The sequence below is a fragment of the Beta vulgaris genome, chromosome 9 (assembly GCF_026745355.1).
Source record: "Beta vulgaris subsp. vulgaris cultivar EL10 chromosome 9, EL10.2, whole genome shotgun sequence".
Classification (NCBI taxonomy): Eukaryota; Viridiplantae; Streptophyta; class Magnoliopsida; order Caryophyllales; family Amaranthaceae; genus Beta; species Beta vulgaris.
Genome location: NC_079210.1, coordinates 20,428,898 through 20,451,087, shown reverse-complemented (window position 1 = coordinate 20,451,087; position 22,190 = coordinate 20,428,898). Strand labels below are relative to the sequence as shown.

Sequence of the window (22,190 nt, the reverse complement as noted above, 5' to 3'; positions counted from 1 at the left end):
GGCAACAATGGAGGTGGGAATAGAATTCAAAACTTCAATAACAACCGTCCCAGTGGAGGAAATGTTGCATAGAACGGAAACCAGAACAACTGCTTTTTTGGAAGTGGAAATGGAAACTATGGAAAGAATGGCAATGGAGGCTACACCAATGGAAGAATCAATGTCATGAGCCGGATGGAAGCTGACACCGACGCTAACGTTGTGACTGGTACTTTTCTCGTTAACTCAAATCCTGCTTATGTACTCTTTGATTCAGGAGCGTCTCATTCTTTTATTTCTAGCACTTTTGTTGATAAGTATCCCCTCGAGTCTACCCAGTCTTGTCGAGCCAATATAGCCATGCCCACAGGTGAAACTGTCCCTTGTAAATCTCTTTTCCAAAGTATCCCTGTAGTCATAGCCGATACTGAATTACCGGCCGATCTTATCCTTTTTGACCTAAAAGACTTTGACATCATTTTGGGAATGGATTGGTTAGCTAAGTATAAGGCCAAAATCGAGTGTCATAACCAGAAAATATCTCTTAGAGGACCAAAGGGAAATAGGATATCTTATAAAGGCATAATATTCCAGCCTGACATCAAAATAATATCTGCCCTGAACCTTCAAACCTATCTTAGAAAAGGCTACCCAGTCTACCTATGCCAAGTGAGGGATGTGAGCGTCGAAAACGAGGAATTGACTCAAATTCCGGTAGTAAGGAGTTTCCAGATGTATTTCCCGAAGAGTTACCTAGAATGTCGCCTGTCAGAGAAGTGAACTTCAAAATCGACTTAGCCCCGGGAACAGGACCTATGTCTAACGCTCCGTATCGAATGGTGCCTGCAGAAATGTAAGAATTGAAGGTACAATTGGAGGAATTGTTGGAAAAAGGGTACATTCAACCTAGTGTTTCGCCATGGGGAGCCCCAGTATTGTTTGTCCGGAAGAAAGATGGATCTTTGAGGATTGGTCATCGATTATAGGGAGTTGAATAATGCCACGGTGAAGAATAAATCGCTCCCGAAATCGAGGATTTGTTCGATCAACTTCAAGGTGCAACAGGTTTCAAGGATCGATTTGAGATTAGGTTATCACCAATTGCGAATTGCTGAAGAGGACATTCAACCTTTCGTACGAGATATGGCCATTATGAGTTCACAGTTATGCCTTTTGGACTCACTAATGCGCCAACATCTTTCATGGACCTCATGAACAGAACTTTCCAGCCATACTTGGATAAGTTCGTGATAGTATTCATCGATGATATATTGGTGTACTCGAAGGACAAAGAAGATCACGAGGATCAATGAGGAAAGTATTGGAGATTCTTCGAGAAAAGCAATTGTATGCCAAGTTCTCAAAGTGTGAATTTTGGTTGGAAAAAGTATCATTTTTGGGTCATGTGATATCAAAAGAAGGCGTTTCCGTAGATCCATCGAAGATTCAAGCAGTGACCGATTGGCCTCAACCTAAGAACGTCACGACGTAAGGAGTTTCTTGGGTTTAGCTGGATATTACCGAAGATTCGTGAAAGATTTTTCGAGAACGGCCCAACCTCTCACTAACCTGATGAAGAAAACAACAAAATTTCATTGGGATGATAAGTGTGAGGAAGCATTTCAAGAGTTGAAGAAAAGACTTACAAACACCCGGTATTGACATTACCCTCTGGAGTAGAAGGATTTGAAGTTTATAGTGATGCCTCGAAGAAAGGTTTTGGGTGTGTTTTGATGCAACATGGCAAAGTAGTGGCCTATGCGTCGAGACAACTCAAACCGCATGAGCAAAATCACCCTACTCATGACTTGGAGTTAGGAGCAATCGTGTTTGCACTGAAAATATGGAGACATTACTTGTATGGAGTGCAGTGTAAAGTCTATACAGATCACAAGAGTTTGAAGTATCTGTATACGCAAAAGGAGTTGGATATGAGACAGAGACGCTGGCTAGAGCTTATAAACGACTATGATTTGAAGATATCAAGAAGGAAAAGCGAACAAAGTAGCTGACGCATTGAGTAGAAAGAGTGCTCATTCGCTAAACGTTTTGATTCTGGCAAATGATCTGTGTGAGGAGATCAAGAGATTAAATTTGGAAATAGTAGAACCCGGTTATGTGAAAGCTCAATTGAATGCTCTTATTGTTGGACCGGATATATTTGAGGAGATTAAAGAGAAACAAGCTGCAGATAAGTGATTGAGTAAGTTAAGAGAGATGAAAGAAAGTGGTCAAGCACCAGAGTTCGAGATCGATGACAATGGCGTTGCAAAGTATAAACGAAGATTGTGTGTACCACAAGACGAGGAACTCAAGACGAGAATCCTAAGGAAAGCCCATAGTTCGCCGTATTCTATACATCCAGGAGGAGATAAGCTTTATAAGGATTTGAAGAAGCACCTTTGGTGGCCTAGAATGAAGCAAGAAGTAGTCGACTTCGTGGCAAAATGTTTAACCTGCCAGAAGGTGAAAATACAACATATGAAGCCTGGAGGAAAATTGCAACCGATGGAAGTTCCAGGATGGAAATGGGAATCTATCTCTATGGATTTCATCATAGGGTTACCGAATACGAGGTCAGGAAAGAATGCAATATGGGTAATAGGCGTTTGACCAAGACGGCAAGATTCGTAGCAATGAAGGATACTTGGTCGTTAAAACAATTGGCTGATGCTTACTTTAGTGAGGTCGTTAGGCTACATGGTGTTCAGCAGGACATCGTTTCGGATAGGGACTCGAGATTCTTATCTAAGTTCTGGAAAAAGCTCCAGACAGCCGTGGGTACACTATTGAAATTCAGCACATCTTTCCACCCAGTAACATATGGTCAAACAGAAAGAACCATTCAGACCATCGAAGATATGTTGAGGGCATGCGTGATGCATTTCGGAGGATATTTGGATGATCATTTGATGTACATTGAGTTCTCGTATAACAACAGTCATCACTCGAGCATAAGAATGGCACCTTATGAGGCGTTGTATGGACGGAAATGTAGGAATCCTATATGTTGGAACGATGTGAACGAATCGTTGAATTTAGGACCGGAAATGATAGAAGAGACTACCAACAAGGTGAAGTTAATTCAAGACCCCGTATGAAAGCAGCTCAAGATCGACAAAAATCGTATGCCGATCAAAGAAGACGAGATTTGGAATTTGTAGTTGGAGAGAAAGTGTTGCTGAAAGTTTCACCAACCAATGGAGTAATGAGGTTCGGTAGGAAAGGAAAGCTAAGTCCTCGTTATATTGGACCCTATGAGGTATTGGAAAGAATTGGACAAGTGGCTTATAGGTTAGCCTTACCTACGGAATTAGCCAAGGTTCATAATGTTTTTCATGTGTCTCAACTTCGTAAATACATCTCTGACCCCTCCCAATTTAGAGCTGGCCACGGGTCGTGTTGGGACTGAACGCGGGCCAAGCCCGCGGGCTGGAGTGGAATACGGGCCAGGCCCGCGGCCCATCAAACTCGTGCCGTGCGGGGCTGAAATTGTGGGAAGCTTGTCCATGGCACGGCACGACCCACGTGCCTGGCGGGCCAGGCTCGTGCTCACCGCAGACCTGGTCCGAAAATCACAGTTTCTGAAAAAAAAAAACTTGTGCTCGCGGGCCTTGTGCGTAAAAGGGTTATTTTATTTTGCAAAGTAAAGTAATGGTGAATGAACTGAAAAGGGTAACACAATCAAAATGAGCTGATTTTTGCTACTGATAAATTTTAGTTTTGTTTTTTTTTAGGTGTTTTGTTTTTTTAGGTCTACTTCACTACTTGTCTAGCATTGTTAGATTTGTTGTCACTTTACTAGAATTATATTGTAAGCTTTATTTCTCTCTCTCTTTCTTTTTTTAAGTTTATTTTTTATTTTATATATTTGTATTTATAAGTTAATTATAGTGAAAACAAAAAGTAAAAAGTAAAGAAAATTTATTTACGATAACATTGTAACTTGAAAAATATCTCAAATTTATTATTGAACTCTTGATAATATTGAAAAGGAACAAAATAACTAGATGTCTAGATTCTTAACAACTAAAGACATTACAAACAATAAGAAAGTTACATTGCATTGATTGAGAACTATTATCATCACTCATCATCATCATCATCTATTTCTTGTTCAAGATCGTCGGCTAATTGAATTGATTGAGAACTATTAGATCCAGAAGCCGACGTGCCTTCATCATTATCGTTTTGTACATACGACTTATCTTGAGATCGATCTTCGGCATCTAACCAATCTTTGAAAGAGACACACATTTCAAGAGTTTCGGGTTTTAAACTTGATCTTCTATCATCTAGCACTCTTCCTGATGCGCTAAAAGCTCGTTCGGATGCAACTGATGAGACTTGGATAGCAAAAATATCACGCGCAATCGCCGCCAAAATTGGATGCTTTGTGCTTTGTCCTTTCCACCACTCCAGTAGGTCAAGTCCAAACTTTTCTTCATCATCCATACCTTTCATAAAATCATAGCTTAGATACATTTGTAATTCAGAAACATCACTTTGAGTTCTCCGGGATGATTCACTACCAGAAAATTTAGACATCATATTAGCAGCTTGTGCAAATAAACGTTTTGACCGTTTACTTACGTTCTTGGATGATTGAGAAGGAGCAAATCGAGTAACTGATGTTCCATATTTAATTTCATAAATTCTAAATAGTTCGAAAAATCGAGTGGTCACATTAGTTTTAAAAGCTCCAACATTACTTTCAAGTAGCATGCATTGAAAATAAATATCAAGTAACAAGAAAGTACCATCATATTTTTGCATTGGATCTAAGATAGAAGCAAAAACATAAATAATAGGAAGCTCAGTATAATATTTGCGCCATTTCACCTCCATTGCTGGAAGATAGTCATCATAAGTTTCTTCGCCACGATGCTCATAAAAAAGTTGAGCAAGTAAACATGCATTACTAAGAAAAGATTGAGAACATGGATTATAAACAAAAGAAAAGCAATGGGTCATGCTATATAACAATTGTAAGAAGTTCATATACTTTTCACAATTGTTCCAATCACTTTCTAATAAAGCCATTTGTGGAAATTTTTGTTTGAAGAAAATCGTTATTGGAATTCTTTACTCGATTGCCCTACTCAACATGTCATAAGTGGCGTTCCACCTAGTCGGACAATCGGCTTTGAGTTTTACCACCTTTAGCTTTTGCTGACGCAGAAATGCTTTCCACTCCTGAAGTCTCATAGAAGAACTGTTAATAGAAAGAATTGCAGTTCTAATTTTCTCATAAAAGGACCAATAGCATTAGTTCCATCTCTCACACATAAATTCAAAACATGACAAATGCATCTAATGTGAAGTGCTTCTCCATCTAAAATTAAATCAGGTAATTGTTGTTTGACCATATTTGCACTATATGTCATAGATGTTGCATTATCAAAAGTCATGGACATAATTCTAGTTCTAAGACCATACTCATCAATAGCTTGCATTAGATGATGAGCAATGTTAAGACCAGTGTGGGGTATTCTAACATTCTAACATGAATAATACGCTTTTGCAACAACCATTCATCATCTATCCAATGACAAGTCACACACAAGAAATGTCACCATCCCATGCATCTGCAGTTAAAGAAACTCTACAAGGAAGATTACTTAATAGTTGAATTAACCTTTCTTTATGCTCTAAATAGTTTCTCATCAGATGAACGAGCCATTTTTCTAGAAATTGGCTTGTGTTGAGGTTGTAGTGCTTTGTTGATGTAATTATTAAAAGGTTCATTCTCAGCAAAAAGAAAAGGTTGTTCAGCATGCACAAGCATTTGCGCGAGTTCGTCCCTATCCCTCTCATAATTGTAAGTGAAACCTTGTGGATGATACTGAGAGATTTTGGGTTGTGCTGGATCGCTAGAGGGTTCACCACATTTTTTAGAGTGTCTAGCTAAGTGACCCGTCCCTTGTTTAGATATAGCAGATAAAATAATGTTACATTTTTTGCACTTAGCTTTGCTTTCATCCTTTTTTAATAAAAAGTAGCCCCAAACCTTACTTTTTCGATGTTTCTTAGTTGCCATTTCCTCTTCCATACACCACTCATCTAATGGATTTGGGATTTCGGAGAAGGCCTATCCACTGATTGACCACTAGATCCGGATCCCATGCTAGGCATTGTTGATGAAAATTGAGGTATAATTTGGATGGAATGGTAAGAACTAGGATCTTGTGGTGTGCCAAATCCGTAATAGGGTTGGTATGCGTTTGGTTGAAATCCCGGAGGGGGATTCATATCGAATGCAGAAAACGGTTGGTTCATTTGGCTAAACTGATTGAATCCCATGTTTTGAGGTGGCGGCATAGACATGTTTGGGTTTTGTTGGTCACTAGAAGTAGCTATGTGTTTGGCTTTTTTGGAGGAGGTATTTGGTTTTGATGCCATTGCATAAACAAATTCACAAAAACAAAATGTACTCAATTAAAATTAACAAAAATAACACTAACTAATATAAAAGGAATCAATTAACAATAATAATTAATAGCTAATAACGTACTAATAATATAATTGTAAATAGAAAATGATTAGTAATAATAAACTAAAAATAATGAAACAAAGTTGAGTTAGATCTTACAACCAATATAGTAGAAATAGAATTAGGAAATGTGAGAATCGCAACTTCAAAGGTTTCTTGAATGATCTCCAAAAAATCTTCACCCAAAGAACAAGTAATTTTGTAGTAGTACTATTAATTATTTTAAGAGCAAAGTATTAATGTATAATTGAGAGATTTTGTTATTTAGGAATTGAACACTTTGATAATTCTAAATTGAGGAGATTGAAATTATACAGAAGAATGAATGATGAGATGAGAGTGATGAGTTTTTGGAAAAAATAATGAAGTTTTGGTGTATTTATAGGAAATGGAAAGAAATTAGCCGTTGCAAAATTAGTTGTTGTGAAATGAACGTTGCAAAATCTTAATTGTGTATATTTTGTTATTTAGCCGTTGCAAAATGCAGTATTGTGCATTTCAGCATTTGTGCATTTGTGTAGTATTGGTAGTAGCATTTGTGCATTTGTGCATAGTGAACCTAGTGAGTAGTGACCTGTCATTGTCACACAATGTCAAGTCACATCACTATTTGCATCTAATGAAATGAAAAGCAAAAGGAGGCAGAAACTTTCAACGGCACTCTGCCACTCTTCAGCGAAATTGATTAGGCCCACGTGCCAGGTCACGGGCCCAGCCTACGGGCCTGAACGGGCCAATTTCACGGCTCGTGCCGGGCCCGGGCTGAAATCGAAAATCCTCAAACGTGCAAGGCCCACGGCCCATGTTATGGACAGCGGGTCGGGCCGGGTCGGGCTCGGGCAGCCCACGGGCCAGCCCGGCCCGTGGCCACCTCTACCTCCCATGTTATCCAACCTGAAACCATTGAACTAGATGAGACCCTTACTTTTGAAGAACGTCCTGTTAGAATCCTTGATTCCAAAACGAGAGATACCCGAAACAAGGCAATAAAGTTAGTCAAGGCTTTATGGTCTAATCATCAAACCGAGGAAGCAACGTGGGAAACAGAAGACGACATGAGAAAACGTTACCCTGAACTCTTTTCTGAGGTACGATTATCGAGTTTCGGGGATAAAACTCCTTAAGGGGGACCGAATGTAATACTAACAAAGCGCGAAGCTGTTTCGTTAATGTTAAACATCTAACTTTAAAGTTCGAGGATGAACTTTGTTTTTAAGGAGGAGTAGATGTAATACCCCGAATTTTCAAAGCGTATTTTATTATTTATTATATTATTCCTACTTAAATTTATTTTATGATAATGAGATTTTATGTAAGAATTATGTTTATTAAAATAATGATTTCATTTAGTTTTGATTTATTCAACAAGTTTAAAATAAATCATTCACTTGTTTTATTATTCATTTCATTATTTCTAATTAATTAAACTTTTTACATTTGTTATGGGTATCCTCATACTAATTGCCCATTCAAATTGTCCATCCAAATTAGCATCACAAAGCCCAAATGTCAAGTCCTTACCCATATGCCTTTTAGCCAAAAAGAAAAAAAAGGAAAACAAAACTAAACAAAAAAATAAAAAGATGAAAACTGATTTCATCTCCCTCCTTCTCCTTCGTCTGAAGAAGAACCAAGAAAATCAACACCTCCATCTCCCTCCTTTCCTTCGACTGATTCAAGGCATAACAACCAAGAAAAAAATTCAACACCTTCCTCCTCCTCTCTTCTTCTTCGTCCAATTCAGACACATAAACCAAGACTTTGCACACCTCAGCTCTGTCAGTAAATAATGGAATTAGGGGCAAAAATATTTTTCAAAAACAAAACTCACTCATCCACCATTGGATTTATGACCGAAAATCCCCCCTATAAATACTGATTCACCCTCATCAAATTTCTCAAGCAAAACAACTCAAAAGGTTTGATTCAATCCTTTCTCTTCTTCCTAAAATTCTGATTTTTGATTTTTGAAAATAAAAATTTGGAAATTACAATCCACCAATTGCAACTCCTCTGTTTTCTTTCTTCGCCGAAAAACACCTTCGACCACCCGACCACCTGAATCCCGTCGCCTGACCGCCATCTTGCTTCGCCAAGACCGCCGATCACCGCCAACCTCTCCTTCCTTTCGCACCTATGCTGTCGCTTTAGCCCGAGAACCTCCACTCGCGCCCAACCACCGCGAAACCCACCTGAATTTTGTCCTTGACTGCTTGACCACTTCGGTTCGCTCAAAACCACCGCACACCAACACCACAAAACTCCCTCACCTCCTCTATCGCCTCCCCTGTTTCGCCCCCTTCTTTCGCCTCCTCTCTGCTTCGTTTCTCAGTTTGAGAAACTGAAAGTTTTAAAAATCTCCTTTTCCTTTTTATCTAGTTAGTTTATTTGAGTTTTTAGTTGGTTTTGTTAGTTTACCTTTATTTTTATTTTTTAAAAAAAACCAAAACCCATCCTTCCTAAATTACTTACTTTAGTGAAGTTACTATGTTTTAGTTAACTTAATCTTTTATAACTTGATAATGTCTCTTAAATTTTCTAAAATAAACAAGGAGTAAAATAATGTTTAGTTTTCTATATTTAAAATAATTGTTTAAGTAATTTTTTTGAGTACTTAAAATGATTTCAAAAATGATTTAAAAACCATAACTTTGATTCATAAACTCTCTTAAAATAATAAAGAATCTCTTTGAATTATTTAAATTGTTCATTTTCTATATGTATATAAAAAGGGGTTATTTAGGACCTAACTTATATCTCGTTAACATTTATTGTAGACTCCGATTTCGTAGACGAGGAATACCAGGAGCGCTAATACGTTCGTGAACTTAACTTTTGGGCACGGGTCACGAGGTAATCTCTGATGTCCATCTAAACATAGATCCCGTTAGTGTAAAACGAATTGATTACGTGATTATTATGTGCTTATAAAATTTATAAGTATGGACTATAATTATGGATTATCAACTTAATGGGATTATGAATTCGAATGACAAAATGGACAACGATTATGGATTTCGATTATGAATCTTGACTATGGACGATGTACGATATGACAAAGATGTTTATATATATACCGTTTTAAAAATGTTATATTATTTATAATTTATGATTATTATATATTATTATTATTATATTATTATATTATTATTATTATTGTTATTATTATTACTATATATCATATGATTATCATGATATTATTATTGTTATTAATATTGAGATTTTATGAAAGTTGGAATTGGTAAGAACTTATGATAATGAAATGATTATGAATCTGAAGTGATAATGAAATGATTATGAATCTGAAGTGATAAATGAACTCAAGTGACGGTTGTGTTTATGAAATGAGTTATTGAAACCGCTATGAATGGATTGAGATTATGATGGATTGAATATGTTCACACTGGATTGAACAAGATGACGGAAATGTATATGTGATTTATGTGATGACTTGATTAAAAGATGTTAATCACGTAAAGTGAAATATCGGAGGGAAATGGTGAACATGTTGCCCTGTATGAGTGGTTCAACGATCCCTACAGGTTCTCTGGTTACTATGCTGATTATTTGTTACTGTCTTTCTTCTATCTTGTTATGATCCAAGTAGAAGGAGTGTGCACACTAGGGACTCTATTATTATGGCCATTATGATATCCGTAGGTGGTTACAGGTGATTGACCCCGGCCTACAATGTTGAAGTAAGTGGTTACAGGGGATTGACCGCAACTTACTGGCGTTCTCTTTCCTCTCCTTGAATAACTGGATTAATTGAATCAATGATGATTATTCAGTGTATATATGTGTGTGTGTATGTGCTATGACTTCCAAAACTATTAATTACTATTTTACAAAGTATTTTCAACTTAAGTATTTTACGGGATGGAGTTGGAATTACTCAGTTTTTCTGATTTTTGGGAGCTTGTCTCTCTTGTCTCTTTTCAATGTATTTGTGCAGGTGGGTGATCGGTCGGGGGAACAAAAGAGAGATCATTTAGAGTTATCATCCACTTAGCATATGATTAGCTTCCGCTGAAACTCTGAAACACTTAATTATTTAATAATGTTTAATGAACGATTCACCTGGTTGTAAGGATTAATGAATTTGAGTTTAGTTGTTTTTAACTTAGCCTTGCATTTATTTTCAAGTAGATAAGTGCAGCGGTAGCGCCACCTGTCGAGTCGAACCCTCGTGGATTTTCCTCCCCCAAAACCCGAGTTTTATCGTATAAAGAAGGGTTCGGGTCGGCGAGGGTGTTACAGCCTCCCATTGAACGACCATCGCTGATGTTCTTCTTCGAACTACTATTGTGCGTCACTGGCAAATGTGATTATGGCAATCTTAAACTTCGACTCCTCATTTAATCGGAAGAAATGGACAAAATCTTCCAAATCCTGAATCCATTCATCAAGATTTTTTCCATTAAACTCAGGAAATTGAAGCTCCCGTCGAATTCTCGCTTTTTCTTCGAGATTCAAGATACCTCGATCTCTTTTGCATGTGATGTACGCAAACTCCTCTCGGATCCATATTGACTTCTGCTCCGCTGCACTTTCTCTGGCGAACTCCATTGACGATTTTTTTGTTGAAAAACCCGAAATCAGCACTCTACTCTCCTAGAATTTTTATGTTGTGATATCATTTGCTATGAATTAACATAGCTTGGACAAATTATAGTACTAAAATGGAGAAATTAAGGAAGAAGATGAACCTTGATTGAATAATAATACTCCCTCAGTCCCATAATATAAGTCCTGATTCTGTTTTTATGCGGGAATTAAGGTTAAATGAAATCTTGTTTTATTTGAAATAAAAGAATTATTTTTATTGAGAAACACTTGCATTGTTTTTTTTTCTTTTTAACAAAAAATAAAAACTGTCATTTAATGTTGCATGGTTTAATGTGTAGAGGAGTTCAATGGGGTAAAAGATTCCATTTTGTCATTAATAATGGTGCATTGGAAGCTGAAATTATGATGACATTTTGGGAATTAAACTATTTTCATGAGGGTATTTTGGAAATAATTATTGATTGAAAATAGAAATAAGACTTATATTTTTGAACGCCTTATAAGGAAACATGACTTATATTATGGGACGGAGGGAGTAGTAAAAATAGCAAAAGTGATCGATATTCAAGCTTTCGAGAGGCTTGATTCTCTCCCAATTAAACTACAAGAGCTCACTCAATTTTTCTAATCAATATTCAACATATCTTTCTCTCTCTAACTAACCTTATATATAGAGTAATTTTCTTAGCATAACTACCTAGCTTATTCCCTAAGCTACACATTAAGATAATAAGTAAATTACTATACCCCTAAAATATCTGTTCATAGCAGGCCGCCCAAACTTCCACCTTACTCTCAAGGTGGATAGCAATCAAATTCTCGGCCTCAACAGTATTTGACAGTGTCTTGTCGAAAATTGATGCTCAACGTCCACTGGCGTTCAAGCTCCTCATAGGTGAGTGTTGCAGGTAAATGGAAGTTGTCATGGAAGAGTAGAATGTTAAGGTTGAGGTGGGAGAAATAGATGAAAACGGAATTTTGAATTTGGTGAGGAAAAATGGGTCTCATAATTGGTGGGAAGCGGGTCTAGAAATAAAACGTCCAGATGGGTCGTTAGATTCTAGGTTGGAAGAGTGGGGATGGTCTTGTTTTAAACCTTGTGTAGAGTAATATAAAAGAAAGTTGGACTTGAATTTATAAGCCCATTTACAATTCTAAACTTATGAACTAAATTATGAGTGGACTGAAGCCGGTGGGCTCAATTTCAGATTTTGCTTCATTGTGTAAAAATTGAGGCACATGCTTGGCCACCAGGTTGTTGCCAACCTCTGCCATGATGTCATCATTCATGCCATTTACCAAAATGCCCTTAATGACAGGGTCTGAAATTTACTTCCTCTCCAAGCAAATGAATGACGCATCAATGCTTACCACACACATTTCTCTTTCATCTTCTTGTTCTGGAACTATTTGCTCACTGACATCAGTGACTACTCCACCACCGATCCTGCTGCCGACTAGGGAAGTTGGCTCACTGCCGAAATTCACTCCGACAAAATAACCAGGTCCACCACCTGATCCGCATCCCAAGGATCCTTCTTCGTCATCTCTTCATGCTCCTCTTCTCTTAACGCATTCAAATATCCCACCACCACCACCATGCCTCCGCTGCACATCTCCACTAGAACCACCACCGCCGCCGCTAAATCCTCATGCACCAACTCGTTCGAACCCATTTTGACCACCGCCGGTAAATCCATCACTGAAATCTCCCAGCCTCCCACCCCTTGTGAAATCCTCTCCCGCCTTCTTCAAGCCACCACAAGTGGTGGTTCCAACACCTAACTCACAATTTCCGACCGTTAAACCAGGACCTCTACCAGATCCAGAACCTTGTGCACCGCCTCTCTCGAATACATCACCAATTATTAAACCACCCTCTATACTTTTCTTCAGATTTCCTATTAGCTCCACCTCTTTCTTTTCTTCCACTAGATCATCTAGGTCTTCTTCTAGCAGCACCACTCTTCCACTGCGTACTCTATCTAGTTCGATGCCCTTGTCATCCCAGCACGTCAGGAGTGGTTGGCCTGTTGAGTCTTCGTCGGTCAACTGAAACGCCTCATCAACTGTTTCTTTAATTCCTGCCTCCCATTGAACGACCATCGCTGATGTTCTTCTTCGAACCACTGTTGTGCGTCGCTGGCAAATGTGATTATGGCAACCTTAAACTTGGACAAAATCTTCCAAATCCTGAATCCATTCATCCAGATTTTTTCCATTAAACTTAGGGAATTGAAGCTCCCGCCGGATTCTCGCTTGTTCTTTGAGATTCGAGATACCTCGATCTCTTTTGCGTGTGATGTACGCAAACTCCTCTCGGATCCATGTTTAAATCTGTTTCTGCACTTTCTCTGGCGAACTCCATTAACGATTTTTTTTTTTTGAAAAACCCGAAAATCAGCACTCTACCCTCCCAGAATTGGTGACACCAGTTGCTATGAATTAACATAGCTTGGACAGATTATAGTACTAAAATGGAGAAATTAAGGAAGAAGATGAACCTTGATTAAATAATAATAGTAAATATAGCAAAAGTAACTAATATTTAACTTTTCGAGAGGCTTGATTCTCTCCCAATTACACTAAAAGAGCTCACCCAATTTTTCTTATCAATATTCAACATATCCTTTTCTCTCTCTACTTAACCCTATATATAGAGTAATTTCCTTAGCATAACTACCTAACTTATTTCCTAAGCTAGTCATTAAAATAATACCTAATAAATTACCGTTCCCCTAAAATATCAATTCATAGCACATCACCACTTCTTAGCCTCAAAACCACCATCATCACCAAGCCATAGTAGCATCCTTGCATCAAAAAGTTGCAGCAATGGGAGACAATGAAAAAAAAAAAAAAAAACCAAAAACAAACCAAATTCATTATTACAGCATGAAATCTTAAAATCATTTGGATCTTGTTAATGTGGCTCTTCTCTTTAATATGGTTAACATTAAATTTCACAAAAGATTTAACGTTTGTACATAGCCATCGCCTGAGTGCATCAAGTTGGATTCTTTTAAAATGATAATTGTAACTTGGGTCCTCAGCCATCTCAACCAACCTCTCTCATGTAAAAACAAACGAGATTGCTAAGAACAAAGAGAAAGGTAAAGATGCAAATCAGAAGAAAGTTCAGTATAGCTTCTGCTTAAAATACCTAGTTAATTCTTTGCTAATTATAGTAGTATTTTTCATAAGAGTAACTAACTCCAACAAGGCAACAACCTCAACAGATCTTCTAGCAAACTACAGTAGTGGCACATTTACATTTCCTTGCAATTGTTATTTACTAACAGAGCATTAGGAGCTTGAAAAAGTTGTAAAAAACTTGAAATACCAAGGAAAGACATAAGAGAAAATGCGATTCTAAACAAAATACCGTATCAATAATGTCGGCTTGCTTGAAATAGAAGAGGAATTCATTGTTGTTTGTATCAACCAGCTGCTCATCAACAAAAATTACTACACGTGGATGGTGTCACTGTCACAGGCCTTCGCATGGTTATAAACACTGAATTCTCCAAACATTCTTCTACCACTGGAACATGCAAATAAAACATCATCTAAAACCGTCACCACCAAAAAGAAAAAGGTTAGGACAGCAACAAACAAGAGAGAAGCACTAAATAATTTGATAAGCATGATACCTGTGCTTTACATCCCACCCGGCAGGAAGATGACGGGGATGGAGTGCATCAACAAAGACTTGTCTCCACCTTTGACAAAATAGATGAATCCCATCCTCGCCAGAATTTGTGAGCAAATAATCTACAACTTCCTTTCCATGAGGCCCATGTCCTAATAATGAAAGCTTTGATTTACACTTGCTACCAGCAGTTGCTTTTAGAGGATTTTGACTACTGTGAATATTTTCAGTGTCCAAAAGCATCACATCCTTGACGTCAGAGATTCCACTGACATCTAATGTCATAGGTGTACTATCAGTAGCAAAACCATCCTCTCTAATGTCGATTGCAGAAGATATAGAGGGTGTCTTTACACTTGTTTCAGGTTTGTAGACTAGCTGCTCATATGATGTCTGATCTTTAGCATCCAGTGATCCACCACACCTACTAGTTTCTGACGAATAAGGGTTGATGGGTTCAAGCATGTTAATTGCATTCATCTTCAGTACCTTACTTGCCGATGAGTTCTTATTGGAAGCCCCTCTTTTCTTCTCATATTTTCGCCTTCTATGAGGACTCATTCCAACGAGTAAAGCTGCTTCAAGATCTTCATGTGATATCTCCCTCCCTCCATAATACATCCTTACAACCTTCATAGATGACAGGTATATATAACAGATTGTCAGAAAATTAAAAATTAAATATGTCAAATGTTTGCTCGACATTTTTGGAACTAAAGAGCATAACATAATTCCACTATGTTTTACCCAGTAATGTACCACACAAAAAATTGTCTACATTCAGAATTTGATGCATGATTAATGTCAGGAAATTGACCATTAGACATATAAATGGACATGGTCACTCGTCCTTAGGAAGTGTGACTCATGAAATAACAAGAAAAAAAAAACCACAATCAATGTACTACTGCGTACAGCGAACGATGGCCTTTAATCAGGAATCGTTAGTCCCTTGTCTGCATGCGGTCCAAGACATTTCCAAGTCTAATAAGAATCCTCCATGCAGTCCCTTAATAAAGAGAAAACCGCATTCATCTCTTTCTGTTCTTCGCATTGTAGATAGGGAAAAAGAGTCGGCAATTTAAGAAAAAATGCTCAACAGGAGTATATAACTGCTTCGGTTCTTCACCAGCCCAATAGTCTTCTAAGCACTACCCTTGGTCTTAAGGACTGCACTCCACCATCAACATTGCCGTCCTAGCGACCACCAAACTAGTTAAGCATCACACCCATCACCTGCTACAACATTTGTTCTGTGGTACACGAGCAGACAACAATTTTACATCAAGCATCTATAACAACTGCTAGACTCAATCTTTCATATCCAAAACCTACCTAACCAATAGGCCAACTTATGTCCCCCCCCCCCCCCCCCCAAACATAGTTGTTTGTCTACAGTGATCCGTTATTAAGAAATATTTTCTTCCATGTGAAGAATAATTTAGAAACAACTGATTGAAGAATTAGATTAGAGAGAAGAAATCTGAACACCACCAAAAGTCTAATACTCCACAAATGTATATGCTTCGAGTGAATTGGTCATTTACAAATGGCAAAATAATGTATCATCAAATCACAATCTTAAATACTATAATAAAAGCCCCTCATCATATAAGCTGTAAGTCTAAAGACTCCTATGAAATATACCAGAGGAGGACCATCGATAGCCCTGCCAAGCACTACGGTGAAGAACCGAATAAGAACAAGTGTAGCCTAGATGCTGCCCCAGTATCCCAAGTGAGCACCGAATTCCCAGTACTCCTTAGGTCAGTGACAAACCCAATCCTTACATCTACATCCTCAGATAGACCGAGTATGGAGAAAACTATAGTACTCAAGTCCAGTCACTTGAAGATTACGAAATTAAGAAGCTAACTAAGAATAATAAACATTTTTAAAACCACACTTCAGACTCACCAGCTAGATCTCTTTTCGTTTCCGGATAAGTATTAAACAGATATATTTCCTCCGTTTTTTCTTTACATGTTACACTTTCTATTTCAGCAAGTTTCAAATTAGATGTTACACTTTCATTTTGGGTAATAACTTCTTTCTATGTCTCTCCTATCACATGTTCACATGGGACCCTTTTGTTTTCTTTGCCTCTATCTCTCTCCTCACCTAAAATTGCCTAGGAGTCCGTGATTTTGAAAGTGTAACATGTAAAAATAGACGGAGGAAGTATTAGAAAGACATCTAGAGGGTGACACCCACATACAAAAGGATGGAAATTTTTTACTTTTTAGTAGATCACTCAAATTATCATGGAGCAATATATCTACAAATTGAAGGAAAGTTCAGAACCTACTACTTGATGAGCATATAAAAGCCTTAAGAAAGAAGCTTGAAACTTTAACAAGGAGTGACCACACTTAAAAATCCATTTGGTTTTTTGTAGCAAGTGCACCAAATCTTCCTTTGCAAGCTACAAGGTTGAATCCAAATCATCCCAAACAAGGCTGGCGATAGGTGCAAAGAAAAAGAAACCAAGGACAAAGGAGTAGAAGTTGCTAGCAGATTCTTTCTATTTGAGACACAAACTAGAATACCTTAACAAAAGCTCCTTTACTTAAGAAGATCATGCGAGCCTTGTTTGTCCTGATGTAAATTCACCGCACTTGAATGCTAAAATGATACTTCCTCCGTTCCACTTTGACTTTTGATACTATTCATCCACTTCACTTTGACCTTCAGTTGCGATTTATACATAATAAAATCATAGTTATGTTCGATCTTGTTAGATTTGTCTCGATTCATATTGTCAAAATCTATAATTTAAAAGATTATTAACATTATATAATTTAAGATATTAAGGCTCAAGTTTGCACGTTGGAAAACTTGCCAAACCAATTCGGAACAAAAGAAATTTGAGGAAGTAATTGATTATCATAAAGAGCTATGTGGCTGAGAGTGGCAAGAGGCATGTGCATGACTAGATAAAGAAAGTGAGAGGCGATCATGATTGAGCCATTCATAGTTGTAATGAACATTATACTAATTAAGACATGTATCTATGATATTAACTCATTATTCAAGGCACAACTAGAGAAAACACCAAAGCAAAGGGCTTGCTTATAAGCTTACTATCAAATACTTCCTCCGTTTCAAAATAGATGACACGCTATCACTTTTGCACTATTCACACAATCTCCTTTGACCGCGTTTTGTGATTGTTAGGTAAGGAAAAATATAGTCATGTGGGATCTTGTTAGATTCGTCTATATATATACTTTCAGAACATCAAGTTTTTATAATTTTACATGTGGGAAATCAGAGACATTAATAGTTAAAGTAATGCATTGGTAAGTGTGTCCGAATAAGTGCGTCAAGTATTCTGAAACAGAGGAAAATTATTATAACTCCATATATATTTTGATTATTAATAGGATAATAAGATGGGAATAAGATAGCAAGGAGCCTCCTTTCTAAGGGATTTCGCAAGTACTCCTTCCCCCCTCAATTAATGGCATGACATAAATTATCATGTTCTCATTTGCTAACAAGTCTTTCCTTTTTATCCTCTTCTTGTTTCTAAAATAATGGCATTCACTCATTCTTCCTTTACGTTTGCCCACCTTCTCTATCTTAGGTGGAGTCTTATAATAGCATACTAAGTGATATCCGTAATCTCAAAAATGAACATCAGGAGTTGAGCATCCAACAACACCATCAACTCAAGCAATCATTTTGGCATTGAGACCCTCTAGATCAGGATACATATTAGTACAAGAATGCATGAGGAACAATAACATATACTTTCCATGCAAAGAAGCTAAAATGCATACAGAATTTAACAACCTGATATCAATGTAGTTACTTATCAATAACTAATACATGGACTTTAGTATCATATGTAAAATTGTCAAAACAATGCTCATCGACACAGTATGAACTAATAGAATATGTGCATTAGCCACTAAAGATGCAAAATATTAAATCAGAAAAAGGCCATCCACTGAAATCCAACTACATGTAGGACATGGGATGAGCTAACAGAATATGTGTATTTCGCCAGTAATGATGCAAAAAAGATAAAATCTAGACACGACCACCAGCTGATCAGGAGAAAAAATTAATATGTTGTAAGAGCCAACTCATTATGTCTAACAATATTCCTTTAAAATTAATGTTTCGGTATTAGAAAGCAAAAAAAAAATTAGTTCACACCTCCATCAATTCCTCATGGCGTTTGGATGGCATTCCCGGTCCATGCCGCAGAAGTGCCATTGCTGCTGTTCGAAGTTGTGAGGGTGAAACACCTGCTTCCTGGTGTTCTTGCAACTCATATGTCTTAGTAGGTTGCAGTTTTCCAGAATCCATCACCTTCCTTACATAAAGTGGTATACCAAATTCTGTGGCAACTTGTCTTTTGTACTTTTCAGCTGCGGCATGAGCAACTTCATGACAATCGACACACAGCAGGACTATATCATGAGAGCGGTGGCTTTTAAGATGCTCAGGGAAATGCATTCTGTAGCAAGAAGGTATTATCCGATACCGTAAATAATGGTTGCTCTCACCACAGCTAACACACATGTTTCTCTTACTTTGGACGTAGAAATCATTGTCTTCGTCTTCTGGACGTCCCTTGGGTTCAAACAAAAGTATGATAGCCAGAGGGTTGTCATCCATAAGTTTTGCCAAGTTGCGACTGAGGTACCTATAGATCAAATAGTATTAATATCAATTAGACAGGTAGATGTGGAACAAACAAATTTAACCAAAGACCAACCATTCAAGCTTTTTGTGATCGCAATAGCAGAGCAACCGACCATCACTAGCATAGATCCTACAGTTATGATAAACTGGAGCTTTGCACGAGAATTTTTGAACAAAGAGCTCTCTGGAAGCCTTCCGTGTAACTTGCTTTCCACTTCTCACCCCATTTTGCATAGAGAATGATCCATTTGCAAATTTTAGGTTGGAAACAGAGAGCATATTGTAGTTGTATGCAGACAGGGAACAACTCCCATTTGGACCAAGGTGCTTATGGAGAAGCATTTGCAAAATGTCATCAGCAGAGTTGCCTTCTCCTTCCAATAAACAATAGACATCTTCCAAATGACTGCGAATCACAGGAGATGGAGACTCCAATGAACCATTATCTTCATCAGCTGCTGATATGGTCGTGTATATTTCTGTCTCAGATAATGGCCTTTTTTCTGCAAGAGAGATGATAGCCTGGTCTGATAGTACATATCTCAAGCTTTCATCATGAACACGAGCCTGAAATTGGAAGCCCAGATGCACTGAACATCTAGATTTTATAAAGTGATGTTTCCATAGCTACAGAAACAAGATTATATCGAACAACAAATGCCTCGAATATGCAAGATTATTACGGATCATTCACCAGAAGCCATTACATGCCTTTTACTATGACTTGATAGCATGCAGAAGATGAGAGAACCATAAGCATTTACCCCTTGAACTCGAAAGGTATTCATGTAAGCAGGTGACATGTAGGAGAACAAAACACCCCAAAGAGTTTACAAGAAAATCTTAGATGATTATCTCTTAAGAAAAGAGTCACCTAAAGGCAGATTAGAGAAGAAGCTTATGGAGTTAAATGGGATTTGATTGATTGTCTTCTGAAAAACAGTAATAAGAAAGATAGTAATTAAACTAACTAATTATGAAGCTTTCGAGAGGCTTGTTCTCTCCCATCGAACTCTTAAAAGTTCAGCCCCAGGTTCTACTCAATATTCAATATCACTCCCCTCTCCCTAATCTCCTATATTTATAGAAATATTTCCTCACTAACTCCCTAACTAATTCTTCTTCAAGCTACTAATTAAACTAACTAATTATGAAATACCAAAAGTGTCCCTCTCCCTAGGCTAGTCTATTACAACTATCCTAACCATGAAAGGACAACAATGATCTTTATCAAGTGAGTTTGTGTCTAGGACTTAATTTACCAACCTTGATAAGGTTCCTCTTTTCTTATATATCTTCCCCATGGTGCGTTTGTATGCATGAATATTTGCACATACAAGCTAGCATGCGATTAGCAGTAAATTAAGAGAAATGAGCCATATAACAATAAACACTAAAACAGAGAGTCAATGTACACTTATAAAGGGAAGATCAATTAAATTAAAAACTTACAACTTACCATCAAATCTCTCCAGGCGCAAAGTATTCTGATGTGATTTTGGAACTGGTTATAAAGCATGAGAATATCAATATTAGTGTCTCTTACATACAATATAAATTCAAAAGAAAACATATATTAACTTGTGTACCTGAGCTCCTGAAACATTTGAGGAAGCAACTCCTTGACCATTCAAATAACGGGAGATTATTGATGATGCGACAGATTCTCCAGGAAAAGCATCAGGTTCTTTGAAATACAATTGCAAACAAGTTGCATTTGATCTACGACTGGCCTCAGAAAGGAACTCTGCGATTAACTGATGTAAGGTGGGAACTATCTTATAAGTTCATTATGGATAGCTTGAGGAATAAGTTAGGGAAGAAATTCTATAAATAGAAAAGATAAGGGAGAGGAATATCATGTTAATCATCACGAGTTTTTTTTCTTGTAGTTGTGAGCGAGCGTCACTTGTGTTTATCAATCACTTCTATGCAATTATGAAAATTATCAAATCCAATTCTGTTTTCAGCCTTAATCCTAGTCTCTCATCTGTCCAATTCATAGGAAGCTCGAACCTGACATCCAGAGGTGCTGAATCTCTTGGTCGATTGACATGTATCGAAACTTTAAAAAGACTATATACGGAAGAGAAACAAATGGGAAAATGATTAAATATGTCGTGGTCACATCCTTAACGATATGTCTGATGCTTTGTTTGATATTTATCAGTTTGTTGAATCCGTTAAGATTCTTAGGGATGAATTAGAGAGTAACTATATGGTCGAGGATGCTTTAAGTAAGAAATTCATTGTTAGTACTTAGTAATTCCAATGCTTTTAATATGGTAGACTCTAGGCCGTTGATGGAGCAATTCCATGAAATTCAACTAATGTTAGGGAGTTTTAAGAAACACAACATTGTAATGGATGAGACTTTTGTTGTTTCTTCTTTAATTGACAAATTGCCACCAAGTTGGAAAGATGTTGGAAATTCACTAAAACATAAGAATGATGATATGAGTGTTGGACAATTGGATGCTCATCTTCAAATTGAAAAGGGCATTCGGGTCCAAGACGGACAAAAATATGTTAATCATAATTCTTCTATCGTTAACATGGTGGAAGATGACAAGTCAAAGGAGTCTTCCAATCCTAAGAAGATGACTAACAATTTCACCAAAGGCAACAACGGGAAGAAGCACAAGTATAGTGGAGGTGCTCAATGAGGTTGTTGGAAATGTGGTAAGTCCGGTCACTTCAAGAAGGATTGCACCATTTGGAAGAAGAAAATGAACAAAAAGAATAATGGGAATGACGAGTCCAGACAAGCCCATGCCAAAGAAGGTGTATGTACACAACTTCCAAATTATTCAACTCTTAATTTTCTGTGTCTGATTT

At 37.4% G+C, this 22,190-nt stretch overlaps 1 protein-coding gene across 2 annotated transcripts in view; it reads right to left on the bottom strand.

Annotated features, from left to right (window-relative positions):
* Positions 1 to 14,155: 14,155 nt before the first annotated feature.
* The window catches only part of LOC104903321 (hypothetical protein), a 31,848-nt gene continuing 23,813 nt past the window's right edge, over positions 14,156 to 22,190 (bottom strand). The window contains exons 6-11 of one of the 2 annotated variants that reach the window (XM_010691336.4): positions 20,942 to 21,109; positions 20,812 to 20,856; positions 19,426 to 19,919; positions 18,861 to 19,353; positions 14,695 to 15,323; positions 14,156 to 14,585 (exon numbers count right to left, since the gene is read on the bottom strand). In XM_010691336.4, coding sequence (XP_010689638.2) covers positions 14,510 to 14,585; positions 14,695 to 15,323; positions 18,861 to 19,353; positions 19,426 to 19,919; positions 20,812 to 20,856; positions 20,942 to 21,109 — 1,905 coding nt within the window. In that variant the 3' untranslated portion in view covers positions 14,156 to 14,509. The remainder of the gene's footprint in view (positions 14,586 to 14,694; positions 15,324 to 18,860; positions 19,354 to 19,425; positions 19,920 to 20,811; positions 20,857 to 20,941; positions 21,110 to 22,190) is intronic. The other variant, XM_010691335.4, reaches the window with a different exon arrangement.